Below are 25,558 nucleotides of genomic sequence, written 5' to 3'. Positions count from 1 at the left end.
TTTTGTGCACAGCATAACTTCTGAGAATTGAGACATTATGGTCTATAAATTCACTTATTTGTTCATTTATTCATTTATAAACAAAAGCATGTATTCAGTGACTTCTTTGCGCCAGGATTTGTAGTAGATATTGAAACTCAGAAATGAAAAAGTTTGTAACCTAGGGAGAAAGAAATAGAAATTCATTATTAAATACAGTCCAGTAATATTTAGGGGAGGTATGAACTACGAATTGTAGAAGCATAGGGTAGTGGGCAGCTAACTCTGGTGTCTAGTGACTGGGGACAGAGGGGAGCAATATGAATCTTGTGTAAGCATTGGCTGAAAATATTCAATTTTTTATTTTTTTTATTTTTTTTATTTTTTTTTTATTTTTATTTATTTTTTTTTTTTAACATCTTTATTGGAGTATAATTGCTTTACAATGGTGTGTTAGTTTCTGCTTTATAACAAAGTGAATCAGTTATACATATACATATATCCCCATATCTCTTCCCTCTTGCGTCTCCCTCCCTCCCACCCTCCCTATCCCACCCCTCTAGGTGGTCACAAAGCACCAAGCTGATCTCTCTGTGTTATGCGGCTGCTTCCCACTAGCTATCTATTTTATATTTGGTAGTGTATATATGTCCATGCCACTCTCTCACTTTCTCCCAGCTTACCCTTCCGCCTCCCTGTATCCTCAAGTCCATGCTCTAGTAGGTCTGTGTCTTTATTCCCGTCTTGCCCCTAGGTTCTTCATGTCCACTTTTTTTTTTTTTTTTTAGATTCCATATATATAGCATAATGTTTTTTTTTTTTTTTTTTTTTTTTTTTTTTTTTTTTTTGATAGGTATACCTGGATTTAATTCTCACTTCTACCGCTTGGTAGCTGGATAGCCTTAGGCAAGTTTCATACCTCCCTGAAATTCACTTAATTCAGTCTGTAAAATGGCATAATAACTTATTATAGCATCCTTTTAGGAATTTTAAATCAGTTCTTGAAATAAAAGTACACAATATATAGACAAGTATGGATTCCTCAATAGGTGTTTGACCTTTCATTTCTCCAGTATCCCACCCGCATCAAATAAAGAAAAATACTTTTTAAAATTTACGAATATTTCATTGTTGTAAAGTTAAAGCCATAAAAATAATCAAATGGCCTACTATCATACCGTTAGAAGAAAAAAAAAAAAAAAAAAAAAAAAAAGGGTGTTCATGAGAGTTCCATATTAGAATACAAGTTTTCCTTAGGCACCTGTTTATGTATGCTATTCTGCTCTTTACAATAAATAATTAAATTTAAAAGACTTAATTCCTCACTTTTAAGACCTTATTAGTTTACAAATTACATATTGACCTATGCTAAATTTTATACCGACCCATGCTAATGAATTCAGTACAGAAAACAAAAAACACTGCACTCAAGCAAACTACATATATATATATATATATATATATATATATATATATATAACTTATATGAGAATTGCTACTCCAGCTTTCTTTTGGTTTCCATTTGCATGAAATACCTTTTTCCATCCCCTTACTTTCAGTCTGTATGTGTCTCAAGGTCTGAAGTGGGTCTCTTGTAGACAGCAAATATATGGGTCTTGTTTTTGTATCCATTCAGCCAATCTGTGTCTTTTGGTGGGAGCATTTAGTCCATTTACATTTAAGGTAATTATCGATATGTGTGTTCCCATTCCCATTTTCTTAATTGTTTTGGGTTTGTTATTGTAGGTCTTTTCCTCCTTTTGTGTTTCTTGCCTAGAGAAGTTCCTTTAGCAGTTGTTGTAGAGCTGGTTTGGTGGTGCTGAACTCTCTCAGCTTTTGCTTGTCTGTAAAGGTTTTAATTTCTCCATCAAATCTGAATGAGATCCTTGCTGGGTAGAGTAATCTTGGTTGCAGGTTTTTCTCCTTCAACACTTTCAATATGTCCTGCCACTCCCTTCTGGCTTGCAGAGTTTCTGCTGAAAGATCAGCTGTTAACCTTATGGGGATTCCCTTGTGTGTTATTTGTTGTTTTTCCCTTGCTGCTTTTAATATGCTTTCTTTATATTTAATTTTTGACAGTTTGATTAATATGTGTCTTGGCGTATTTCTCCTTGGATTTATCCTGTATGGGACTCTCTGTGCTTCCTGGACTTGATTAACTATTTCCTTTCCCATATTAGGGAAGTTTTCAACTATAATCTCTTCAAATATTTTCTCAGTCCCTTTCTTTTTCTCTTCTTCTTCTGGAACCCCTATAATTCGAATGTTGGTGCGTTTAATGTTGTCCCAGAGGTCTCTGAGACTGTCCTCAGTTCTTTTCATTCTTTTTTCTTTATTCTGCTCTGCAGTAGTTATTTCCACTATTTTATCTTCCAGGTCACTTATCCGTTCTTCTGCCTCAGTTATTCTGCTATTGATCCCATCTAGAGTACTTTTAATTTCATTTATTGTGTTGTTCATTGTTGCTTGTTTCATCTTTAGTTCTTCTAGGTCCTTGTTAACTGATTCTTGCATTTTGTCCATTCTATTGTCCATTCTATCTCCAAGATTTCGGATCAACCTTACTATCATTATTCTGAATTCTTTTTCTGATAGACTGCCTATTTCCTCTTCATTTGTTAGGTCTGGTGGGTTTTTATCTTGCTCCTTCATCTGCTGTGTGTTTTTCTGTCTTTTCATTTTGCTTATCTTACTGTGTTTGGGGTCTCCTTTTTTGCAGGCTGAAGGTTCGTAGTTCCTGTTGTTTTTTGTGTCTGTCCCCAGTGGCTAAGGTTGGTTCAGTGGGTTGTGTCGGCTTCCTGGTGGAGGGTACTAGTGCCTGTGTTCTGGTGGATGAGGCTGGATCTTGTCTTTCTGGTGGGCAGGTCCACGTCTGGTGGTGTGTTTTGGGGTGTCTGTAGACTTATTATGATTTTGGGCAGCCTCTCTGCTAATGGGTGGGGTTGTGTTCCTGTCTTGCTAGTTGTTTGGCATAGGATGTCCAGCACTGTAGCTTGCTGGTCGTTGAGTGAAGCTGGGTGCTGGCGTTGAGATGGAGATCTCTCGGAGATTTTTGCTGTTTGATATTATGTGCAGCTGGGAGGCCTCTTGTGGACGAGTGTCCTGAAGTTGGCTCTCCCACCTCAGAGGCCCAGCACTGACTCCTGGCTGCAGCACCAAGAGCCTTTCATCCACAGGGCTCCTTAATTTGGGATGATTCGTTGAGTATTCAGGTATTCCACAGATGCAGGGTATATCAAGTTGATTGTGGAGCTTTAATCCGCTGCTTCTGAGGCTGCTGGGAGAGATTTCCCTTTCTCTTCTTTGTTCTCACAGCTCCCAGGGGCTCAGCTTTGGATTTGGCCCCGCCTGTGCGTGTAGATCGCCGGAGGGCGTCTGTCCTTTGCTCAGACAGGACGGGGTTAAAGGAGCCGCTGATTCGGAGGCTCTGGCTCACTCAGGCCGGGAGGTAGGGAGAGTCACGGAGTGTGGGGCGGGCCTGCAGCGGCAGAGGCCGGCGTGACGTTGCAGCCTGAGGCGCGCCGTGCGTTCTCCCGGGGGAGTTGTCCCTGGATCCCGGGACCCTGGCAGTGGCGGGCTGCACAGGCTCCCCGGAAGGGCGTGTGGCTAGTGACCTGTGTTTGCACACAGGCCTCCTGGTGGCGGCAGCAGCGGCCTTAGCGTCTCATGTCTGTCTCTGGGCTCCGCACTTTTAGCCGCAGCTCGCGCCCGTCCCTGGAGCTCTCTCAAGCAGCGTTCTTAATCCCCTCTCCTCGTGCACCAGGAAACAAAGAGGGACGTAAAAGTCTCTTGCCTCTTCGGCAGGTCCAGACTTTTCCCCGGACTCTCTCCCGGCTAGCCGCGGTGCACTAACGCCCTGCAGGCTGTGTTCACGCAGCCAACCTCAGTCCTCTCCCGGCGCTCCGACAAAAGCCGGAGCCTCAGCTCCCAGTCCCGCCCGCCCCGGCGGGCGAGCAGACAAGCCTCTCGGCTGGTGAGTGCCGGTCGGCCCGATCCTCTGCGCTGGAATCTGGCCGCTTTGCCCTCCGCACCCCTGTTGCTGTGCTCTCCTCCGCGGCTCCCAAGCTCCCCCACTCCGCCTCCCGAAGTCTCTACCCGCGAAGGGGCTTCCTAGTGTGTGGACACTTTTCCTCCTTCACAGCTCTCTCCCGCTGGTGCAGGACCCGTCCCTATCCTTTTGTCTCTGTTTAGTTTTTTCTTTTGCCCTAACCAGGTACGTGGGGGGTTCCTTGCCTTTTGGGAGGTCTGAGGTCTTCTGCCAGCATTCAGTAGGTGCTCCGTAGGAGTTGTTCCACGCGTAGATGTATTTCTGGTGTATCTGTGGGGAGGAAGGTGATCTTCGCGTCTTACTCTTCCGCCATCTTCCCGGAAGTCCGAAAATATTCAATTTTTTAAACCTTCATAATTTCAAAGCTTGTGGCAGCTTTTGAGTTGTTAACAGTAGAGACCATGATGGTTGATCTTTCATTAAGCAGAGCACTTTAGCGAATGTTTCTTTATGCAAAGGTCAGTCCAGAGCAAACTTGGGGTTGAGGGAGATGAACATGTGAAGAACTGAACCTCTCTGTGTACAAGGATAATATTAAGAGGGTTGTCAGCTGGCAGCTGGTGCAAGAGGTAGGGAATAGAGAGAGGGCCTAACGACAGAGTAAAGGGCTAGGGTACAAAGAGAAATAAATGCCTGTGAGAAATTCCCTGTTATAGGGGATGTTTGATAAATCCCTAGGAATGGTAATGTCTGGCAGCAAATTTGGCATTATTTACTGACTTGTGTTTTCATTACCTCCAGCTACCCTGAAACCTTAAGCGAACTTTCACTTTACTTAATCACTCTGTCTTCCTGTTGCTTTGGGGAAATGAAGGAAGGTGGTGATGTCCAGTATGTGTGGCAAGGAGCCCAGAAAGAAAGTACTGCAGAAAGAGCCACGAGCATTTATTAGGTCTGGAGTGAGCCATTTTTCCCCAAATATACTAGACCGCCAATATATTTCTAATATGATGCACCCACCCCAGGGGCTGTGCATTGAGATGTGTGAAGGAAATGTTATTTATTATTATTTGAAAATAAGAAATGAATCATTGATATCAATGGTATCTGTCCTGGCGTGCTCTTTCAAAGCATACGTCAGAGGCTTTTGGAGTGCAAGGCCTCCTAATAGGTGCCCAAGTTCCATGGTGCAGAGGTGTTGACGAGTGCAAATCCCCCCTTAATTCATGCTTCGGGTATGGCAAAGTACTGCAGCTTACCTGGATCTGCAAATAAACCACAGATTAAAGATAATACCAATTAATAAAGCACAGTGAACAAGAAAAGTGGTGGGGCTGGAATTCCCCTAACTCCAGTAATAGTTCCTCAGATGTAGATCTCTAGACAATGTAGTCAGGCCTGTCACGAAATTGAAAAAATTAGAATTTATCAAGACAACAATTTGAAATATGGATTTATATACATTATCATAAAAAATGAACCTTGCTCTAAGAATATGTTTTGCTAGAGATCTTGGCTAATAACTGTATGAAGCCATTATTGTAAACTAGGCATTAAAAATTTAGTGTTCAGAACCTGAGGACAACCTGTACAATTTTTTAGCAATGTTTAAGGTCATGTAATACTCAATTTAGTCATTCACAAATTGCATGTAACCTAATGAAAAATGTTTAGAAGCCTCCTTTGAGGGTTTCTAAGGAAAAACCCACATACACAGGTTTTTGCTGTTCTTCCTACTATAGAATAAATGACTGAAATAGTACATCTAAAACAAAACAAATAATACATGTAAAATAACTGGGTGGCCAGATAAAATGCATTCAGCAAATACTTTTGGAAAATATATAGAAAACATTGCTCAAGATTAAAAAAAATAAATATTAGAAAAATTATGGTGTGGGAGGTTTATTAGACAAAAGAAAGAACACAGAGTTTCACAGGTCTTGGTTGGTATTACAATGAGTTACTGGCAAAAGGTAATCACCAAAAAGTTCAATTTAGTAAACTTTGACGTTGTGTTACTCGAGGCTAATGAAATGATTGGATCTCAAGCAGTCCACTGTGCAGTCCAAATGTATCTAGTCTCAATTGTTATTTTTACACCATGCTTAAACCAATGGTTTAAAACTAGTGCCTTTACACCAATGGAAAAGATTCTGGATCTCATAGGCAGAGAGTCCAGGAAATCTGGTTGGTTAGTACCCATTTTGTTGGTCTACCTAGTGCAACTAGCACATATCAAGGTTGATGCAGTTGCCTGCCTTTTCTCTGCCCAGGCTCACTCTCCTCTTGATTTTTAAGAATAGGAGATGGCTGGAGGACAGGAGCTGTTTGAGAGTTAATCTGAGTTAACATTATCTCATTAGCACTAGCTGCCTTATGATGGGATTTTACTGGTTGCTAGGTTTTATTTCAAGAATGAAATATACAGAAAAAGTGTTTTTGATGAGTCTGTAAAGCAAAGATGTAGTCTCAATAGTAACTGCCTTCTTTTCTAAATGAATGTTTTATGGAAAGGCTGCATAAACCACTGATAGGACTTTTGCTGTGATATTAAAAAAAAGGTTCAAGTTAAGGTTACAGGTAGCATCATTTATGAAATTCATTTACTGCTTCCTTCATTGGTAAGATATATGTTGCAGCAAATAAGTGGGAATTTTAAGTGAACAAAGCTCTGAAAGATGTCATTACTGTGGCAGATTTTTAACACAAGGCCCTTAAGATACAGTAGAATCATAACAATACTTTGCAACATAGTGAAGCGTGACAGTGAAAACCTTTTACCACACAATGGTTTTCTCATTGCACAGTACTTTAAAAGAGTTGTCAGGTTTAAAGGTAAGCTACATATTTTCCTTTATAAAAGTATATGTGTTCCAAATTGCTGACATTTCCTATGATAACAAGTTGTTTCAATAGTATGCTACTTAGCAGAAGGGACACTTCATCTGCCCCTTCAAGTTAAAGACAATGTTTTGGATAGAAAAACAGAAGTGACTGCCTTTTGCAAGACAGCTTTGTGATGTAGAGAGCATTTTGAAAATCAGGTGTCTGTAGATGATCCTGTTATTTGATTTTGTTTTGAAGGCATCATGAGTACATTATAGATAAAAAGTTTCATAAGTACATACACTTGGAAATAGAATTTTCTAACTTCTTAAAAAATATCTTCCAGGGTGTCAATGGTTATTATATTTAGTAGTAATAGTGGCATTTATATAACACTTATTACATACCAGGAACTTGGCTAAATGTATTACATGAAGCACAAGGTGGTTCACTCACTTGGACAGGCAAATAGTGAATAAATGGCAAAGCTGAGATTGGAACCCAGAGAACCTTCTCTCTTATCCATTATGTTTCTTCTTATCCATTATTTAGTGCCTCTTTGTCCTAATTATTTGTAACAAAAACTAATTTACATTAGGGAGGGTAAAAATTTGCTAGCTGAATTTCAGGGGAAAAGAAATTTTGCATAATTGGTAGGTAGGATTGAAAAACGAATATTTGACTAAATAACCTGTCCTGCAAACGGTCCATTCATGGTTTCTGGATGACTGTCTTCCACCTTCTCCTTCTTCTCAGCCTTCCAACACTCTCCCATCCTCACTTTCAGCTGATGACCTGGCTTCCTAACTTTCTAACAAAACTTCCAGAAACTGCTACCATCCCATGTACTCCTGGTGGCATCTAACCCATAATTGACTTTTCCTCCTGTTACTAGGGATCTGCACTCCTCCCCAAGGCCAGCCTTCTACCCTTGTACATTAGGTCCAGTCTTCTCCTGTTGACTCAAGGGCAGGCTCTAGCAATTTTTCTCCTCCCTGAACCAATTTTTCCCCTCTCTCATTGACCATTCTCATCAGCATGTAAACATGCTATTATTTCTCCCATCTTAGAATAAAATAAAACCAAAATACTTCTGTTGATTTTCTCATCCTTCAGCTACCAACCATTTCTCTACTCCTTTTGCAGCCAAACTCCTCCAAAAAATTTTTGCTCCCGTTCTCTCTTAAGCCTAATCCAATCAGTCTTTTGTCTCTTACACTTACTTCACCAAGACTTCCCTTGTCAAGATTACCACATTGCAAAATCTGGCGGGCAATTCTTAGTCCCATCCTACTTGATCTATTGGTGGCATTTGACAGTTGATTGCTCCACCTTCTTGGAAATGCTTTCTTCACTTGGCTTTCAGGACACGACGCTCTTGATTTTCCTCACTTGTTCCTGTTCAGTCTCCTCTTCTCCTTTAGCTTTTAACATTGGAGGGCCCAGTGCTCAGTATTTGGACCCCTGTTTTTATACTTACTTCCTCAGAGAGCTAATCTAGTCTCATGACTTTAGATAAATCATCCATATCCTGATCACACCCAAATTTTTATCTCTAGTCCAGACTTTTCTGCTGAACTCTAGACTCATATATCTGGCTGTCAACTTGATATCTTCACAGATGACTACTGAACATCTTGAACTATTCTGTCCAAAAGTTATCTCCTAATTTATTTTGGATTTTGTTTGGTAAGCCAATGTTCCTCCCATTTTGGTCTTCAAACCTTTCTGTCTGGGAACCAGTAACCTGGAGTACTGGTTTAAAATGCAGATTTCTGAGCCTCAACCCAGATATGCTGAATCAAAATGTCTAGGAAAAGAACTCAGAAATCTGCATTTCAGTGACCTGTTCAGCTTCTTCTTATGCATAGTAAAGTCCTGCTTTACTCAGAGGGGCAGCCAGAGTCTTTAATCTGGGAGGTAGCAAGATCAGCTTCGTTTTTGAGAAGGTAACTATAGAAGCAATGGTGAAGATGGGCAAAAAGTTATGCCAGGAGGGCAGTTCTAAGATGATTTAAAATACTATTTGATCTAGATCAGGGCCTTTACCTTTGGTGAGAAGATACTTTTCATTCCCTGAAGCAGTGAAGTCAAAGTGTAGAAGCCAGATGGGCAGTTGCCCCTACCAAAAATACTCCCTTCTCCAGGAAGAATTCTAAAAAATGTGAGAGGAAAAGGAGGAAGTGTTACCAAGTCCAGGCTAGATCTGCTCACTGCACAACAGGTCAGTAAATTGGGAGATGAGGTATTGAGGACTTTATTTGGAAATAGTGACTTTATTTGGAAAGCAGGGTGTCTGAGAAGATGTTGGACTAGCGTCATAGAGTACCATCTTATTGGGGTCACCATGCTAGTTTCTTTTATAGAACAGAGAGGGGGAGGAGGTGAGGAATTAAAGTTAAAAAGACCCCAAGTCTTGCAAAATATCTCCTGGTTTTGGCCAGCCTTGGGGAGGGCATGTGTTAATTTCTTATTTTCTGTAGCCATTCACAGGTGGGCAGGGTCAGGGTGTTTCCCTGTGAGCGGAACAAAGACACTTTAGTTTAACATTCAGGCAGAGGGGCAGGGTTCCCTGAGGCAGGCCATTATGTATGCCTATAGCTATAGACAGAACAAAAGCAATGGAAAACAATGGTCAAAGTAAAAGAAACAGATCCAACATGGAGTCAGACCTTGTTCTTCCATATTATAGAAGGGTGGAGACTTTTTGTGTCTTTATTCTATACCAGAAACAATAGTAGAAACATGGTACTGTTTTCATTATCTCCTTTAATTCTCAGGAGTTGTTTGAGGAGTTACTATTACCATCCCCACTCTGCCAATACGAGAATTGAGACAGGGAGGGAAGGTAACTTGCTAAGGTCACCCGGCCAGTTAGTGGTAGAGCTGGTTCTGCCAGACTCCAAAAACTAACCACACCATTGAGCACTATTTGAAGTAAGACACGATTAAGAGATTTATCATAAAACTCTTAACAATCTGGTAGTAGTACAGTCATATATTTGGGGGCCTAGACCTAAAAAACGAGTAGGAAAATGCTAATTAATTGTCCGTATAATTCTAGTTTTTTACAAAGCCAATTTCAGGTGAGACTGGGGTGACTCCAGAGAATTATAACAGAATCTTAAGTCACTTGATATGCCTAAACAGAAATTTGAACAAAGTAATGAAGTTGAACAATGATAAATTCAGGATTACTATACTCAAGAGAAAAAATAAACTATAAAAATATGAGGGAAAGAAGCATTTACATGTGTGTAAAGAGTCATAATCTTGCATCAGAGTGGTACGGTGATTTAAACAACCTTGTTGACATAGAGTTTTGTGATTTTTTTCATTTGTTTATCGATATATAGATGTCTTAAACACCTCCTTTCTCAGTAGTATGTGAAATTTTCTTAAGGTCAAATAATTGTGTGGCTTTTAAAAATTTTGTATGTAATCCCTTACCGCCCCTAAATGCCTGCAGGTTTTCTAAATAGATAAGTAAAAGTACCAGGTGTAACTAATTGGTTGCTGCATACAATTTAGTGTTTTACAACTTTAAAGATAAGTGGATAATTAGGAGAGAGTTCAGAACAGATCTGGAGGCATCATTTTGTTTATAAAGAGAGCAGTAGAACTAGCCTCAGGAAGAATGGGTGAGAAGCTGATACATAGTCAGAAAGAATTTAAATTTAAAGTGATGAAGAGAAGAAAGAAGAGGAAACAATTTTGAATAGTAGCATTGAGGCCTTTAAAAAATTAAATATTGGAATGTCACTTGGTAAGATTCTATAAACTATTTAGTTCCTTTTTCAGATTATATCCAGAATCTGATCTCTTATCACCACCTCAAGCCACAATTATTCTCCTTTGGATTTATTTCAACAGCCTCTTAACTGGTCTCGTTTCTACTCTTGTCCCTGTAGAGTCTATATTCAACCTAGAAGCCAAAGTGATACTGTTAAAATTTAAGCCAGATCATGTAAGTCCTCTACTCAAAACTCTGCAATGGCACTATATTTCTTTCAGAGAAAAAACAAAGTTCTTACAGTGGTCTCCAAGGCTCTACAGGATCTGAGTCCCGTTGCACTCTGACCTTCCTCTCCACTACAATTCTTGCTGACTGGGGCAGCTCTAACCTTACCAGTTTCCTCAGACAATCCAAGCCAACTCTCAGGATGTTGGCAATTGGTTCTTTCCATTCTAATTTCATTTCTTGACACTCTTCACTCATCCAACTCATTCTAACTTCCAGCTTCAGTGAACGTCCTGGAACAAACTTTGGTGACTTCCACTCTCTCATTTAACAGTCACATTCCTCCACTAGAGTGTTTCAAGTTGTTTAACCACCTCTATCAGTAATACATTTAATTTTAGGAAAAAGCTTATTTAAAATTGATCTGCTAAAAGAAACAGAAGACAAATTTGGGTAATAATCTGCTTTCAGTTATTAAGACAAAAGATGACAGTGTCTGCAAAACAAGAATGAATTTCATAGGAAAGAACTAGATGAGATGAAAATGTAGCTGGATGAGATTAAAAAATGCCGCAGTAAGCTCCAAAAATGTAATAGCAGATTTAAACTCTGTATCAGAATCCATAAAGAGCAGAAAATAAAATCAGTTATGTAGAGTTCATATTTAAAGAGTTATTTCACAATGAAGGAAAAACGGCAAATTGGTGAAAATTTCAACCTGTGATTTATTGTTTTGACTATGTAGTACTCTGTGTGCTATTTTATCTAATTTAGCTCATTTGATCCATATAACAGCCTTTTATAGTGTTTATTTCCATTTTATAGGTGGGAAAACTAAGATAATTTACTCAAGATGTCACTAGTGATGGAACTAGAATTTGAGTGGAAGTCTATTTGACTATAAGGCATATGGTCTTATCACTGTGTTGTTGAATAACAGATATTATGAATAGAGAGCAGATATCCAACCTATAAATAATCAGTGTTTCTGAAAAATAAACTAAAAAACAAGTTAAACAAAATTATTAACTGATTATGAAAAGTAGTCTCCTGGGAGACTCCTGGGAGTCTCCATGGGAGACTGGGAGTCTCCCGGGAGTCTCCATGGGAGACTGGGAGTCTCCTGGGAGTCTCCATGGGAGACTGGGAGTCTCCTGGGAGTCTCCTGGGAGACTCCTGGGAGTCTCCATGGGAGACTGGGAGTCTCCTGGGAGTCTCCATGGGAGACTGGGAGTCTCCTGGGAGTCTCCATGGGACACTGGGAGTCTCCTGGGAGTCTCCATGCCAAGACATGGAATATATTCAATAAGTATTTGTCTACTGAACTGTCATAATTACTACCTATTAAGCATTTATTCTAATTTGTCATAGCGGTACGTGTTAACACGTTATTTTATTCAACTCTCAGATAGCTTTTTAACTATTATATTATAGATGTGGAAAATGAAGCACCAAGAAGTTAAATGATTTATTCAAGGATTTATAGTTAATAGGTGACAGAACTTGGATGACAGAAGTAGATTAAATAGTTAAATAAAAATTTTATTCTGTACATCAAAATAGCTCACTCTGCCCCAAACAGATATAACGTAAAAAGCTCTACCTTTGCATATATTAAACAAGTTTTTCATTTTACATAGAAAAAATACAGGCTCCATGAGTTTAAACAAGAAAAAAAATAACTGGTTAACTACCAGGAAATAAAAATTGGGCTGACGTTAGACTTCCTGTTTGAAGCACTAAATTCTGGGATATTGCCATCAAGCTGAGTTGCTATTCTTGGGTGAAGGCAACATACATTCTCACATATATGAAATTGGATTCCTGGGGTGCCCTCTGGTTCAGGATGAAGCTTAGCAACACTCTTATTTCAGAGATAGGAGGTGCCTTTCTCTGGCCCTTGCTACATGCCAGGGTGATGTAACTCTCCAGAGCAGCCCTTGCAAGTGCCACGCTCATGTCTGGTGCCCAGTACAGGTGTCTCTGTTCTCAAAGAACATATTCTGTGCCCTCTTTGTTCCCAGCCTGAGCCTCGTATATCTACTCTATCTTTTTATCGTATTTCCATGTATCTTACTAGCCATTTCCCCTTGGGAAAATTAAATACCTGTGTCATGTCTATTTTATTTATAAGGATTACATGAAATAAACCAGTTAAGTTCCTAGTATACTTACCCATAGTGTGGGTCGATAAAATTTTGTCTCAGGTTTACCTGGCGGCGCAGTGGTTGAGAGTCCGCCTGCTGATTCAGGGGACACAGGTTCGTGCCCTGGTCCAGGAAGATCCCACATACCACGGACCGGCTAGGCCTGTGAGCCATGGCCGCTGAGCCTGCGCGTCCAGAGCCACAAGAGCGGCCTCCGCAATGGGAGAGGCCACAACAGTGAGAGGCCCGCATCCAGCAAAAGAAAAAAAAAAATTTGTCTCCTTCCTTCTCCCCTTCCCCCCACACCTTTTTTCTTCACTTTACTCAAGAACCCTTGAATCTTACATTAAGATACTTTAAAACTTACTGGTTCATGATCGTCCAGCTTTTTTCACACTCTGCCAGATATTCATTCTCCCCCCCACTTCACTCTGGTTTTATATGACCAGCCCCTGTTTGGCTAATTGGAAAAACTAGTCCAAACCTTTATCTCATTCTGTATGGGTATTCAGAATACTTTGCTTCTAGAAAATTCGAAAGAATACTGGTAAATGAATATCTGTACTCAACTATTTGCAAGTAAGTTGCAGACGTAGTATTTCACCTCTCAAGATTTCAAAAATGTGTTCCCAAGGACAATAACATTATAACCACAATATTATTATCACACCACAAAGTTTAACATTGGTATAATAATTTTATCTAATATATAGCTAGTATTCAAATTTTCCCAATTGTTCCGAAAATGTCCCATATAGATTGTTTTTTCATGCAGGATCCAATCAAAAACTATGTATTTCATTAAGTCTTTAATCTAAAAAGATCTTCCACCTTTTTTTTTCTTTTTCAGGACTTTAACATTTTTAAGGAGTCCAGGCCAGCTGTTGTAGAAATTCTCACAGTCTGGATTTGTCTGATTTTTTTTCCACATGATTAGATTCAGATTAAATATTTTGAGAAGAATCATACATAGGCCAGTGGTTCTCAAGCACTCTGGTCTCATAATCTTTTTACATGCTTAAAAATTATGGAGAACCCAAAGAGTTTTTGTTATGTGGATTATATCTATCAATATTTGTCATATTAGAATTAAAACTGATAATTTTTAAAACATTTTTTATTAACTCACTTAAAAAATAGCAAACCCATGAGATGTTAATTTTCCAAACCAAAAAAATTTAATGACAACAGTGACATTGTTTTACATTTTTAAAAGTCATTTTAATGTCTGCCTTAATAGAATGCAGCTGTGTCTCATACCGTTGTCTACATTTAATCTGTTGCAATATGTTGTTTTGGTTGAAGCATATAAAGAAAACATGGCATCACACAGATATGTAGTGGGAAAATAGAGGAGTTTTTTAACGGTCTTGTCATACTTCACAGGTGGTGGTCATTTCCTTAGAGATTGCAAAAGGGTTATATTCTACTTCTATTATTTCTTCTAATTTTATGAGCTATAAAATCTTTTTATTATTTCTCTCTTCCAAAAGGCAATTTAGTAATATTAAAATTTATACTGGAAGACCTATTAGTTGCTTAATTATTTCTTTTTAATTATCAATTTTCAAAGTAATGAGTTTATGCCCTAGCAACCTCCAGTAGTTTCCAGTGAGTTCATTTTGTACTCATGGCTTTTTATATAGTCAATGTGCTTTAATCACTTAAACTATATATAGTCAATGTATTTTAATCACTTAAACTATATTCTTTTTGATGTAGAAATTGTCTTATCTTTGGTCAATGTAGCTTTGACACATTTCATTAACTCTCAATAATGTGAAACTCTGTCACAACGAAGTATCCCAGTCCTGCATCAGCCACTTCTCCAAGGAGCCCTGGTTGCTTTCAGATGAAAATGATATCATGAAAATGATGATCAGTCTGGATCCTAGTGTTTATTGCGGCTATGGTTGTTTTTGCTTCTGGGCATTTTCAGTGGACAGACCTAGAAAATACGTCTTTTTGAAAAAGCAGGGCAATCATGAGTTAACACCAAGATATCTCAAGCTTGGCACTGTTACTATTTTGGGCCAGTTAATTCTTTATTGTGGGGATTGTCCTGTGCATTGTAGGATGTTTAGCAACATCCCTGGCCTCTCCTCAGTAGCACCTAACCCCTCAGTTGTGTAAAACAAAAGTGTCCCCAGGCATTGTGAAATGTCCCAGAGTGGAGGTGGGGAATGGAGGCAAAATTGCCTCTGGTTGAGAACCACTGGTTTACACTCACATTTCTAGTAACATTAAAATAGTTCCCTGATTGTTTTATACACACACACACATATATATTTTTTTCAAAGTACCAATATTAGTATGACCTTTATTCTTCCATCCTCTGCATGAAATCTTAGTCCAATCATATAGTTTTTAATCAGAACAATCTTATCTCAGGATCAAAATGTGCAGGCCAGCAATACAGTAAAAATTACAAACTCTCATCTAATTTAGGATTTCTCCTTTGCCCCAGCTCAGCACTGCTTGGGGCCTGGGGCCTGAAGCCTGCAGGGAAGAAAGAACAAGATCACCTCCTTCTCACCCTGCTCACACTCATTAAAACTGATTAGCAGCTGATTTTGACCTTTTCAGGGCTAAGGCATGGGAAGAGGGGTTGAAGGGAAAGGCACAGTTGTACACGGCAGGTACATACATGACTGTCACTGGAGTTCTCTGTTTGGTAGATGATTGTAGTTGACTCTTTCTCTGGCAAGATACTTTGGTAGGATTCTTGGGGATATTTCACTGGGAAGCCCCAACTGTAATCCTGCAATGCAGGTGACGCCTCTCTTCTTTTCTGGACTCCTTAGCCTCTGGACTTCCAGTGGTTAGCCCTATACAGAGTCCCTCTGTTGGACCACAATGCCTTCTAGGCTATCCTCATAGGTGGAACCATTTTAAAAAAGAAAGAAGGAAATTTTTTATTGACATAAATAGCTTCAGAAGAGTGCTCAAATTAAAGGTGTAGATCTTAATGAATTATCACTAAGCAAACCATGGAAACCTTGTTACCATAACCCAGGTCAAAAAATCTTTTAAATCATTAGCTTTCCAAATGTCTCCTTGCACCCCTTCTAATCACTCCCTAAAAGTAACTGGCTTCTAACATCATAGATAGTTTTAACTGTTTTGGAACTTTATATTAATGGAGTCGTACATTTTCCTGCGTCTAGTTCTTTCATGTAACATTATACTCATGGAGTCCATTCACATTTTTGCATGGGCTAGACATTCATTCTCATTACTGTATGATGCATTGAATGAACAAAATAGAGTTTGTTTATACTTTATGCTGTAGATGATCATTTGGGTTGTTTTCAATTTGGGACTGTTTATGAACACTGTTTCTATAAAGTTTCTTGTACAATTTTTTTTTCATATGTGCGTACCTATCCTTACAAGGTAAGTTTTGTATGTGCCTCTCTGAGGATCCTGGGGATTTCACTGGTCCTGGACCAGTATTTGTTCCGTGGCGCAGGTTTATACACCGTGTGGTAGTGAAAATCATCTACTGTAAAGTCCAAGATTTTTGTTTGTTGTTTTTAGTCGTGGATAATAACTCCTATCCCAACTCAAAGTTTTGGACAGATTCCTGGCTTCGATGAAATATTCTTTAAAAATATTTTAAAAATATTCTTGGTAGTGTTTTTGATCACTATTTTCATGAATAAGACAGCCTTTAGAGAGTCTCCATTTTGTGCAAACTTCAGTTCCTGCCCCTTTCTCCCATTAAGCCTGATGTCACATATACCAAACTCTCATGGGCTTCAAACCCCAGCTCTTGGCTCCTAGATCCTATATCTGCATCTGAAATGTTTTTGCATTACTGCAAAATTCACTCAAGTTTACCCCTCTGGCTTTCATATCTTTCTTTTTTTCTGACTTATTAAATTCCCTTCCTTCCTTTCTTCCTTCCTTCCTTCCTTCCTCCCTCCCTCCCTCCCTTCCTTCCTTTGCTCTTCCTTGACTGTAATTTGACAACATGCTTCTACCATAGTTTATCCACTATTTGTGTATTTGTGGTGGAAAGAGTGTTCCTGTTTGCACTAGCTTATATTACCTCAAGCCCAAATTTTGGTGGGTTATATCATACATTTTCTTATTTGCTCCTTTATCTGTTGAGCATATACTCATTTCTCCTGTCATTTTGCTACATATTTCCCTCTCCTTTTCATAAAAAGCCATGAAAAATTGTGACTTCTCTCAAACTAAATTGAAATGTGTTCATTTGTGCTCGGAGAGGCAACACAAATACTATAGATTTCTTATTTTAAAGGTAAATCTCTTTCTAGCTTATAATAAAGAGATTCATTTCAATTAAAATGGAATTTTATTTGTCCTGTACCTAAAATTTTTGTACATCACTAGACAAATAAAATTATCATATTTTAATAGTGCTAATCATATTTTAATAGTGCTTTTATTTTCACAGAATATGATTTTTTAAATAATAGTAACATGGAGTTATATTAAAATGTTAAATATAGAGACCAATTAGAAACAGTATATAAATATAACCATTCAATAATCCCTATTTTACATTGTTAAACATATGTTTTTCAGAGATAGTTTAAAATATTTATGTTTTTGAAAAGTTAGCTATTAAAAATAAGCTTGTTAAAGGCTCTACATGTAACTTATCATTTACTGGTATAAAAAGGCAAGGAATTTACTGAAATAAAAGGCACTCTGTAATAAAAATAAATGTTGAAAGGTGGTAAATAAAAATCTGGAGCAAGTGATTTTTATGACAATAAATGAAATATTATTATAGATCTTATATTGTTGATTAGAAATATATTTATGACTGTTGGTGAAATAATGCATATAATTAGGTTTACATGTATTCAACAAACATTTACCAAACTCTTATTAGACACAAGTATCTAAAGACCTAGTTTCTACTCTCACAGAGTGTAGGGGAAGCAGGCACACAGCATTTATAAGAGGAAGATATGGAAGGTGCAGTTGCACAACAGAAGAAAATCCACACCTTTCTAGGATCAGTCAGTTAAGACCAGAATTGAAAGATGAGTAAGAGTTTGCCAAGCAGATAAATTTGGAAAAGCGGCGAGAGTCATAGAGACATTAGAGAGTTTGGGGAAATACAATGATGTTGTACAATGTAGTACAACTGGAGCATAAAGAAAATAAGAGAGTAAGTAATTAAAAAGAAAAGACATAGTAGTTAGTACTCACCTTTCACTTTTCCCACCATAAAGGAGGTAAGAGGTTTTCCAAGGAGAAAGAAAAAATGGTGCTCTATTAGAGACTTCAGGTAATAATTCTCTGGTTTTCAACAGGGGCAAATGCTGTATATATTACGAGGGAGATGTAGACAGTATCTCTTATTTGGATAAACTCTCCTATTGTTGATCATTATGCCCCTCTTTCTGTTTGTGGTGACCCATAGCTTATAAATACTCCTGAATGTCTTGTAACTCCTGAGGGTGACGGTGTAGGTAGACTGCAGGGACATTGGAAAGTAGAATGCATAGAGTGGTTTAATACAGTAACTTTTTATAGACTCATTGTATAGTGACAATGTTATGTTGGACTCCGGAGCAGTAGCAATATGCAATTTGAACCATCAATCTGTGACTTAACGAGAAATCAGCAAGTGGATCTGGACGTGGATGTGTTTTTCGAAGCCAGGATATAAATTTGGGACTACTGTCTGAAGAAAAGTGGTAGCAACAGACATTATGTTGGATTTGCACCCACCAGAGTTTAGTATTTTGCAGACTTCCCAGATTTTTGTAACAGAGCCAATGCTTTTAGGTGTGAACTTTCTTCATCTGCATATACAGCCAGGTACTTGGTGGATTGACACATGTAATGGAGTGGTCCTTTCTATATCCCTTGCCTTCTTGGTGGCTCTGAGTCCAGGCCAAGTGTTGTGGTAGGAGGCAAGCCTGGGCCCCATGCCAGCTTATTTTAGTCATCTCTAGTTGGGATTGGCTGGCTGCAACATTTCTTAAGCCAAAAGATCTCTTAGAGAAGATTAACCTCTAACTATACCCCCTATATTTGCTTGCATGATGCTGTAGCTGCGTTGCAGTTTTGACAGCCCAAAATTAGCGTTAAACGTAACCATAGCCTAGAGTGGACTGAGCTTCCAGATTTCATTGTCATTCCATTCTTTATATGAATCTATGTTGATATGAGTCATGCCAATTCCTCAAGGTAGTGACGTCATGCCGGTAGCTTTAATTACCAGAGATATTCCTTCCCATCAAACGTGCAGTCTTGAAATGCTTATCGGTTTTGCCCCCAAGAGTTATAAGGATTGCATTCTATTTGGTAACTATAATTTCTTTATTTATACTTAAATATATATTTCAACTTATTTAGAACTTGTTATCAATCCTTTCACACCAGACTTCTTCTCTCATGCAATCTCTATTGTAACTCATCTATTGTTGGCTAGGTTACATCTTTAGGAATCTCTTTAGGAAGAGTAGTATATCAGGGCCTTATTTCCTGATTTTATGCATATTTGAGAATGTCTTTCAATTGCCTTTAAAAGTGAAAAACTTGGCTAGGTACAAAATTCTTGGGTCATATCTAGAACAGATCTACCTGTATTTGGCATTTAGGGATGTGATAATAATCATAATTGTAGTAGACAGTCATTAAGTACTTGCTATATACCAGACTATCCTAAGCTCTTACATGAGCTCATTTAGTCCTTAAATGTGGCCCAAGGTATTAACATTATCTTCCTTTTACTTGCCATAGGTCACCCAGCTAATAAGTAGTGAGGTTGAATTTCGAACTTAAGCAGTATTGCTCCAAAGTTCATACCCTTAACTTCCTATACAATCTCTTGGGTTAATTAAGCTAAAATGTCTAGTTATGTGACCTTAAGCATGTTACTTAACTTATCTGTGCCTCAGTTAATTTTATAAAATGGGAGTAATAATACCTCCCAAGGTTGCTGTGATGATTAAATGAGTTAATATATGCAAATAGCTTGTAACAGTGCCTAGCACATAGTAAGTGCTTAGTAATTGTCTGTTGTTATTATTATTATTGTCCTACAGATTGTAGGTTTCAGATATGAGCTTTTTGCGGTACGCGGGCCTCTCACTGCTGTGGCCTCTCCCGTCGCGGAGCACAGGCTCCGGACACGCAGGCCCAGCGGTCATGGCTCACGGGCCCAGCCACTCCGCGGCACGTGGGATCCTCCCGGACCGAGGCACGAACCCGCGCCCCTTGCATCGCAGGCGCACTCCCAACCACTGCGCCACCAGGGAAGCCCCAGATATGAGCTTTGAACAAGCAATCAGACTTCAGTAACTGCTCTTCAGCACTGCAGTATATGCAGTTAAGATGGCGTTTCAATTAAGTGGGGAAAAGGGATTATTCAAAAAACAGCGTTGGGACATACTCAGTAAACACTCAATAAATATTTGTTGAATTAATGAGGATTTTGTAAAAGTGCATATATATTTACTTAACAAATATTAACAAATAGATGTTAAATACCTTCTAGGTCTGTATAGACAGACTGGAAGAAAACACGAAAATGAAAATAGTTGCATGATAATGAGATTGTAGATGATTTTCTGTTTTGAATTTCCTTAATTTGTTACAAAATTTCTCTGATGATACAATTTATGAAATGAACAATTTGACCAGATAATCACTAAATTCTTGTTCATATATTTTAAGTTTGAGGTACCTACAGAGAGGTAGTTGGAAGGTCCAAGCTCAGGATGAGATTTTGGAGCCATGCAGAGATGATGAGACTACCCACCTAGTGTGTACAGTGGAATACAACATATAAGGAATAGGCAAAGGGAGAGGGATCAGCAGTGGGAACTTAAACTGAACTGTTGTAAAGAAGATGAAAAGTCAGAAGAGACATGCTTCAAATAAAATGGGGGACAGGTGTGGAGAGAAATCACCCACAGCAAATTGTACAGAAAGTCAAGGAAGAATTCACTGTATTTAGGAATGAAGAAATCTTTGACGATGTTACTCCACTTTATAAGAACAGTGAATGTATAAGCCAAATTACAGTATGCTGAGGAGTAAAGGAAATTGAATAAAGACTGTAAATATAGATGACTTTTTCAACAACTTAGATGACAAAGAAAGGGATGAAGTCAAGGAGACTTTAGAGTGAGACAGTTTTTTTTTTCTTTGATGCTGGAATTTTTGAAATGGAAAAACTTGAGGAGACAGGAGGACATCGTTGGAGGGGCAGAGAATAAAGATTTTAGGAGAGAAAGGGGGAAATGGATGGTGAAGATTTGAAAGCAGGTAGGAAGGAATGGTTTCAGGAACAGACTGAGTGCCCTCTAATGGGGACTCTTTGAAACACTGAAAGGGGTACTGTTGTAAATCATTTAAGAAACAGAAATGAGAAAACTCAGCAGCATTGCAGCTGCTGATGGTTCAGGATTTGTTTCTGGATATTCATGACAGAGGAGTAGAGAGTAGAACAGCCTCCCTTCAAACAACAATTACATCTCTGACACTGTTTGTTTAAGTTTGTTCTCTGGATAACATGGAAAATCTTGCTTTCTATTGTCTGTTCTCTCGTGAGAAATCAGTGTAGAGTCTAGATAAATGATGATAGATCAATAGATAAATAGATAGATAAACTTACACACACTTTTACTTCCACACTCACTCCTGCAGCCTGCCAATAAAACTTGTGGAAAAAAATTAAACCATAGTTAGATCGGAAAGTAGCACGCAGTACATTCTGCTCATCTAGTGGGCATGGATGTGAAGCTTCATAACTGCCCTTTATTAGGAGGAAAGCTCCATGCCCCGGACTCCTAAACAAGAGAATGAGTACTAGTATGTGAGAGTACATGAATATAAGTTTGTGGAGGAATACATTTTTAAGAAAAGACTATCTGTTCTTATCCAAAAATACCCCAGGTCAAGAACCATTTTGTTATTAGCTATCCCATAGACATGGCCTTTTTGCCATTCGCCATTGGCGCATAACCTTTTCCCTGCTCAGTTAAGCACACATTTAAGGTACCTCTGTGTTCCTGTATTACAAACTTTGGCCAAAAGAGTGGATCTGATTTTAATGTAGACTAATATAAAATACTATAGGAAAATTCCATAATTTTTAAAATTATTTTTTTATGTTTAAGTATGCTGATGATATTAAAAGTCTCACAGTCTGTTTCATAGGAATTTTTTGGAAAAGAAGAAGTGCCAAAGCAGTAAATTTTCTAGTTAATAAATATTTACATGTTTAAGCTGAAAATTTTTTTTTCATTTTTGTTTAATCTAAGTAAGTTAGATTGCTCCATGCCTTATTAAATATAACATATTTTTGGTTTAAATAATCATCATCGTTGAATATTAAATTCTTATTCCAGACTTTTGGAAGGGTATAAGTGGTTTCCCCTGCACAAAATGACCCCAGGATCACGTTTTACCCTTATTTTTTTATAATTCTTCTGTCCTCTTCTTAATTGAATTCTTCTCATTGTTTTAAATTTTTCTCCCTTTGTCATTATTTCTATTATCCTGTTTTTTAATTTGTAGCCAAAATAAACCAGACAATAAAGTCAGTACAGTTAATGACATTTTTTTTACATGCTCTTCAAATTCATGAGATCCTTTAAGAGTGAGCTAGCTCCAGGATTTTAAGAATTAAACACATAGGTTTTATAAAAAGCCTATTACAGAGACTTCTTTAATTGTCTGTATCTGTTTTCTTGAAGGTTTATATGTCAAAAAGAAAAGGTTTTACTAGAACTTGCCTATCTTAACACACTAATGCTTATCAGCCACGTATAGCTAATTTCAAATAACAATGATCTAAGAGCATTCTGATGCTGACGCCATTAGTAAGATGCACAGAAATTTTTTACAAAATATTTTTAAAGGAGTCCTAGAATTGGTTTCTAAGCTGTATTTCCCCTCATGCTCCTGAAGGCATGGGTAAAGTATTAAGCAAGTTTGGGGCATTACCAGCATTCAGCTATGCAAGCAAGAGGCTGGCTGAGACAGTCATGCACTTGCTAATGTGCACCTCTCCTCTTTTTCAGTTGTCACTGCATAAACTTTCCAGTGGTCTTTAGATATTATAAAAATAATTTTTACTTTTTTGTTTTTTAGGGCAGCATAACTACTTATGTGCTGGAAGAAACGACTGCATTGTTGATAAAATCCGCAGAAAAAACTGCCCAGCATGTCGCCTTAGAAAGTGCTGTCAGGCTGGCATGGTTCTTGGAGGTAATGATGATGTTTTCATCAATAACGTACTGTCTGATATTTACATTATAAGACGGTGGGTCAGAAAATCCTAGTTTTCTTATTTCTGTCTTGATTATTGGTGTCTGGATGAAGCAATCAATACCATCTCATTAATGCTGTGGATTTCCAGCATGTTGAAGTTTGTTATAGAGAAGTAGTAAACCTCCATTTGTCTGTATTGCCTATAAGAAGATGTTATGGGATGTTCACCAACCTCTCATTAAGTGACATGGTTGGAGTTTAGGCTCTGCTACTCACTGCCTATGCAGTCTTGAGTAAGTCACCAACCCTTTCTGAGCATCAGTCTCTTTGTCTATAAAATGAGAATAATGAAGTCCCTTCCAGCTCAAAAACTGACTCCATGAATTGGTTAAGTACATTAATCTCCATCCCTTCCTCTCTCTCTCAACCCCTCCCTTTCTATTTCCCTCCCCCATTCTCTTTAAGTAACTAGACATTGCACACTCACACTTACTGGGTACTATTTTAAGTTCTGGCAATGTTAGCAGCAAACAAAATGGACCAAATCCCTGTCTTCATGGAGCTTACACTCTGGGGGGAGGAGCAATAAATATATATGTCAAATGATGATAAGTGCTGTGGAATGTATTAAGCAGGGTCAGTTAATGGGGAGTATCAGGGAGGAGAATCACTCCTGAACCTTTACTCTGATTAATATTTTCATTTTCTTTAGTCATTTCCTAAAGCAATAATGTCTCTGAAATCCTGAGTTGGATGTTATAGTTATAATTTTCCTAACACAGGTTTAAAAAATTCATAACTATTTAAATATATATTCAGTATACCACCTAACACAGATCATGTACCGTAAATGGTATGTGTTACCTTCTGAGAAGGAATGTATGAGACCAATATGTTTTGAATGCCCACTGTGTTAAGCACCCTGCTTAGTTCTGTCTTTGCTGCCTGTGAACATGATACAGTCTAATCAGTAATAAAATAATTATCAAACAGAAGAGTAGGTGATTTAAGAGAAGTTCCAAACATTACTATGCAAGTAGAGCAAAAGAATGAATTAATTCTATCTGAGGGAGCTGGCAAAAGCTTCAGAGAGGAGGCTTTCAAAGAGTGAATAGAAACTTTATAAGTGGAAAAGGAGAAAGGTATTTACACTGAAAAACGATGCATTCAGTGACGATTTTTCTGGAAAGTCAACTGTTTACTGGGAACAGCAAAAAATGAAGCTTGAAAGCTATCTTGGGCAAGCTGGGATCTGGAGTTTGAACTCTATTCTGTATGCAGTGGAACCAGTGATCTTTCTAATAAACCATCTGTGGACCATCCGTGGGATAAAGCCCAGATTTCTAAATGCAGCACATGGGCCCTTTCATCACCTAGCAACTGCTCTCTCTTTTTCTAAGCTCTACTCCCACCAATCCTTGGGGAACCTGACACTCCAGTCACCAACTTTCACTGGTCTTTGCACACATTTGACTTTTTCCTGCACCATTCTCCTTTCACTCCTTGTGAACTGTTACATATCCTTCATATTAAGTTCAAGTGTCACGATTTTTGTGAAATCTTCCCATCACCCCAGTCAGTGCAGGGGCAGGGGTTTTGTGGGGACACAGTTCAAAGTAGTGCTTTTCATATCTGGGGAGGTTGAAAGCCCTTGAGCCAGCCTGGATTGGACCTTGCCCTGATTGTACTTACTTCAGCATTCCTATGCTTGAAATGCAAGGTTGACCAAAGTGGAAGTCATGAGACCCAGCCACCCTACCCCAGCCCACATGAGGCACCAAGAATTCACTCTCTTCCCATAGCTTCTTGTATACCCTCATTATAGTACTCACCTCAATGCTTTATAACTGTTTACTGGTATCCCATTCAAGGATTTTCTCCTAATCCAAGATTGAACTGTTTGCAAGCAGGAATTTCATTTTGGTGTTTTACCACCAAAGTACTTGTTTAAGAAGTGCTCACTAAAGATTTGTGACTATTATTTTGAAGTCATTTGAAGTACAGGTCTCTATACATTCTTGAACATGAAGTCCAACTGTAGTCATTTCCAGGACACAAGAAAGAGTGTTTGGAGGAGGCAAAGGGGATATGGTCTAATGTAGTGTTTTTCACTTTGAGGAAGGGTGCTAGCCCTTGAAGCAGTCTTCCATTCCATGATTGCATTTATTTTAATGGTCTTACTATTATAATGGAAAAGTGATTTAAGATGGACCAAAGTAAAAATGATGAGGCACCCAGCCACTGAGAAACTTGGGTTTGTTCAGAAGAGAAACTTGGGTTCCAGCCATCAACAAGACAGATGCTCAGTAAGAAATAGAGTAACAAGGAGAAGAGAACTTCAGAGAAGACTCAGAACTGGGATGAAAAGGGAGGATGTCCATTCCAGGGACATAATCTAAAGTAGCATCAGAGCAGGGTCAGCAGCAAGACCACAGAGCT

At 38.4% G+C, this 25,558-nt stretch overlaps 1 protein-coding gene across 2 annotated transcripts in view; it reads left to right on the top strand.

The window, feature by feature from the left end:
* PGR (progesterone receptor) overlaps positions 1–25,558 on the top strand; it is a 104,660-nt gene that overhangs the window by 18,313 nt on the left and 60,789 nt on the right. For both annotated transcript variants that reach the window (XM_027087790.1, XM_027087791.1), the window contains exon 3: positions 23,000–23,116. In XM_027087790.1, the coding sequence (XP_026943591.1) occupies positions 23,000–23,116 (117 nt within the window). The remainder of the gene's footprint in view (positions 1–22,999; positions 23,117–25,558) is intronic.

Source organism: Aethalodelphis obliquidens, unplaced genomic scaffold (assembly GCF_003676395.1).
Source record: "Aethalodelphis obliquidens isolate GAN/ISIS:26980383/991018 unplaced genomic scaffold, ASM367639v1 scaffold60, whole genome shotgun sequence".
Lineage (NCBI taxonomy): Eukaryota > Metazoa > Chordata > Mammalia > Artiodactyla > Delphinidae > Aethalodelphis > Aethalodelphis obliquidens.
The sequence above is the reverse complement of the archived record's forward strand: the minus strand, read 5'-3'. Positions and strand labels throughout refer to the sequence as shown.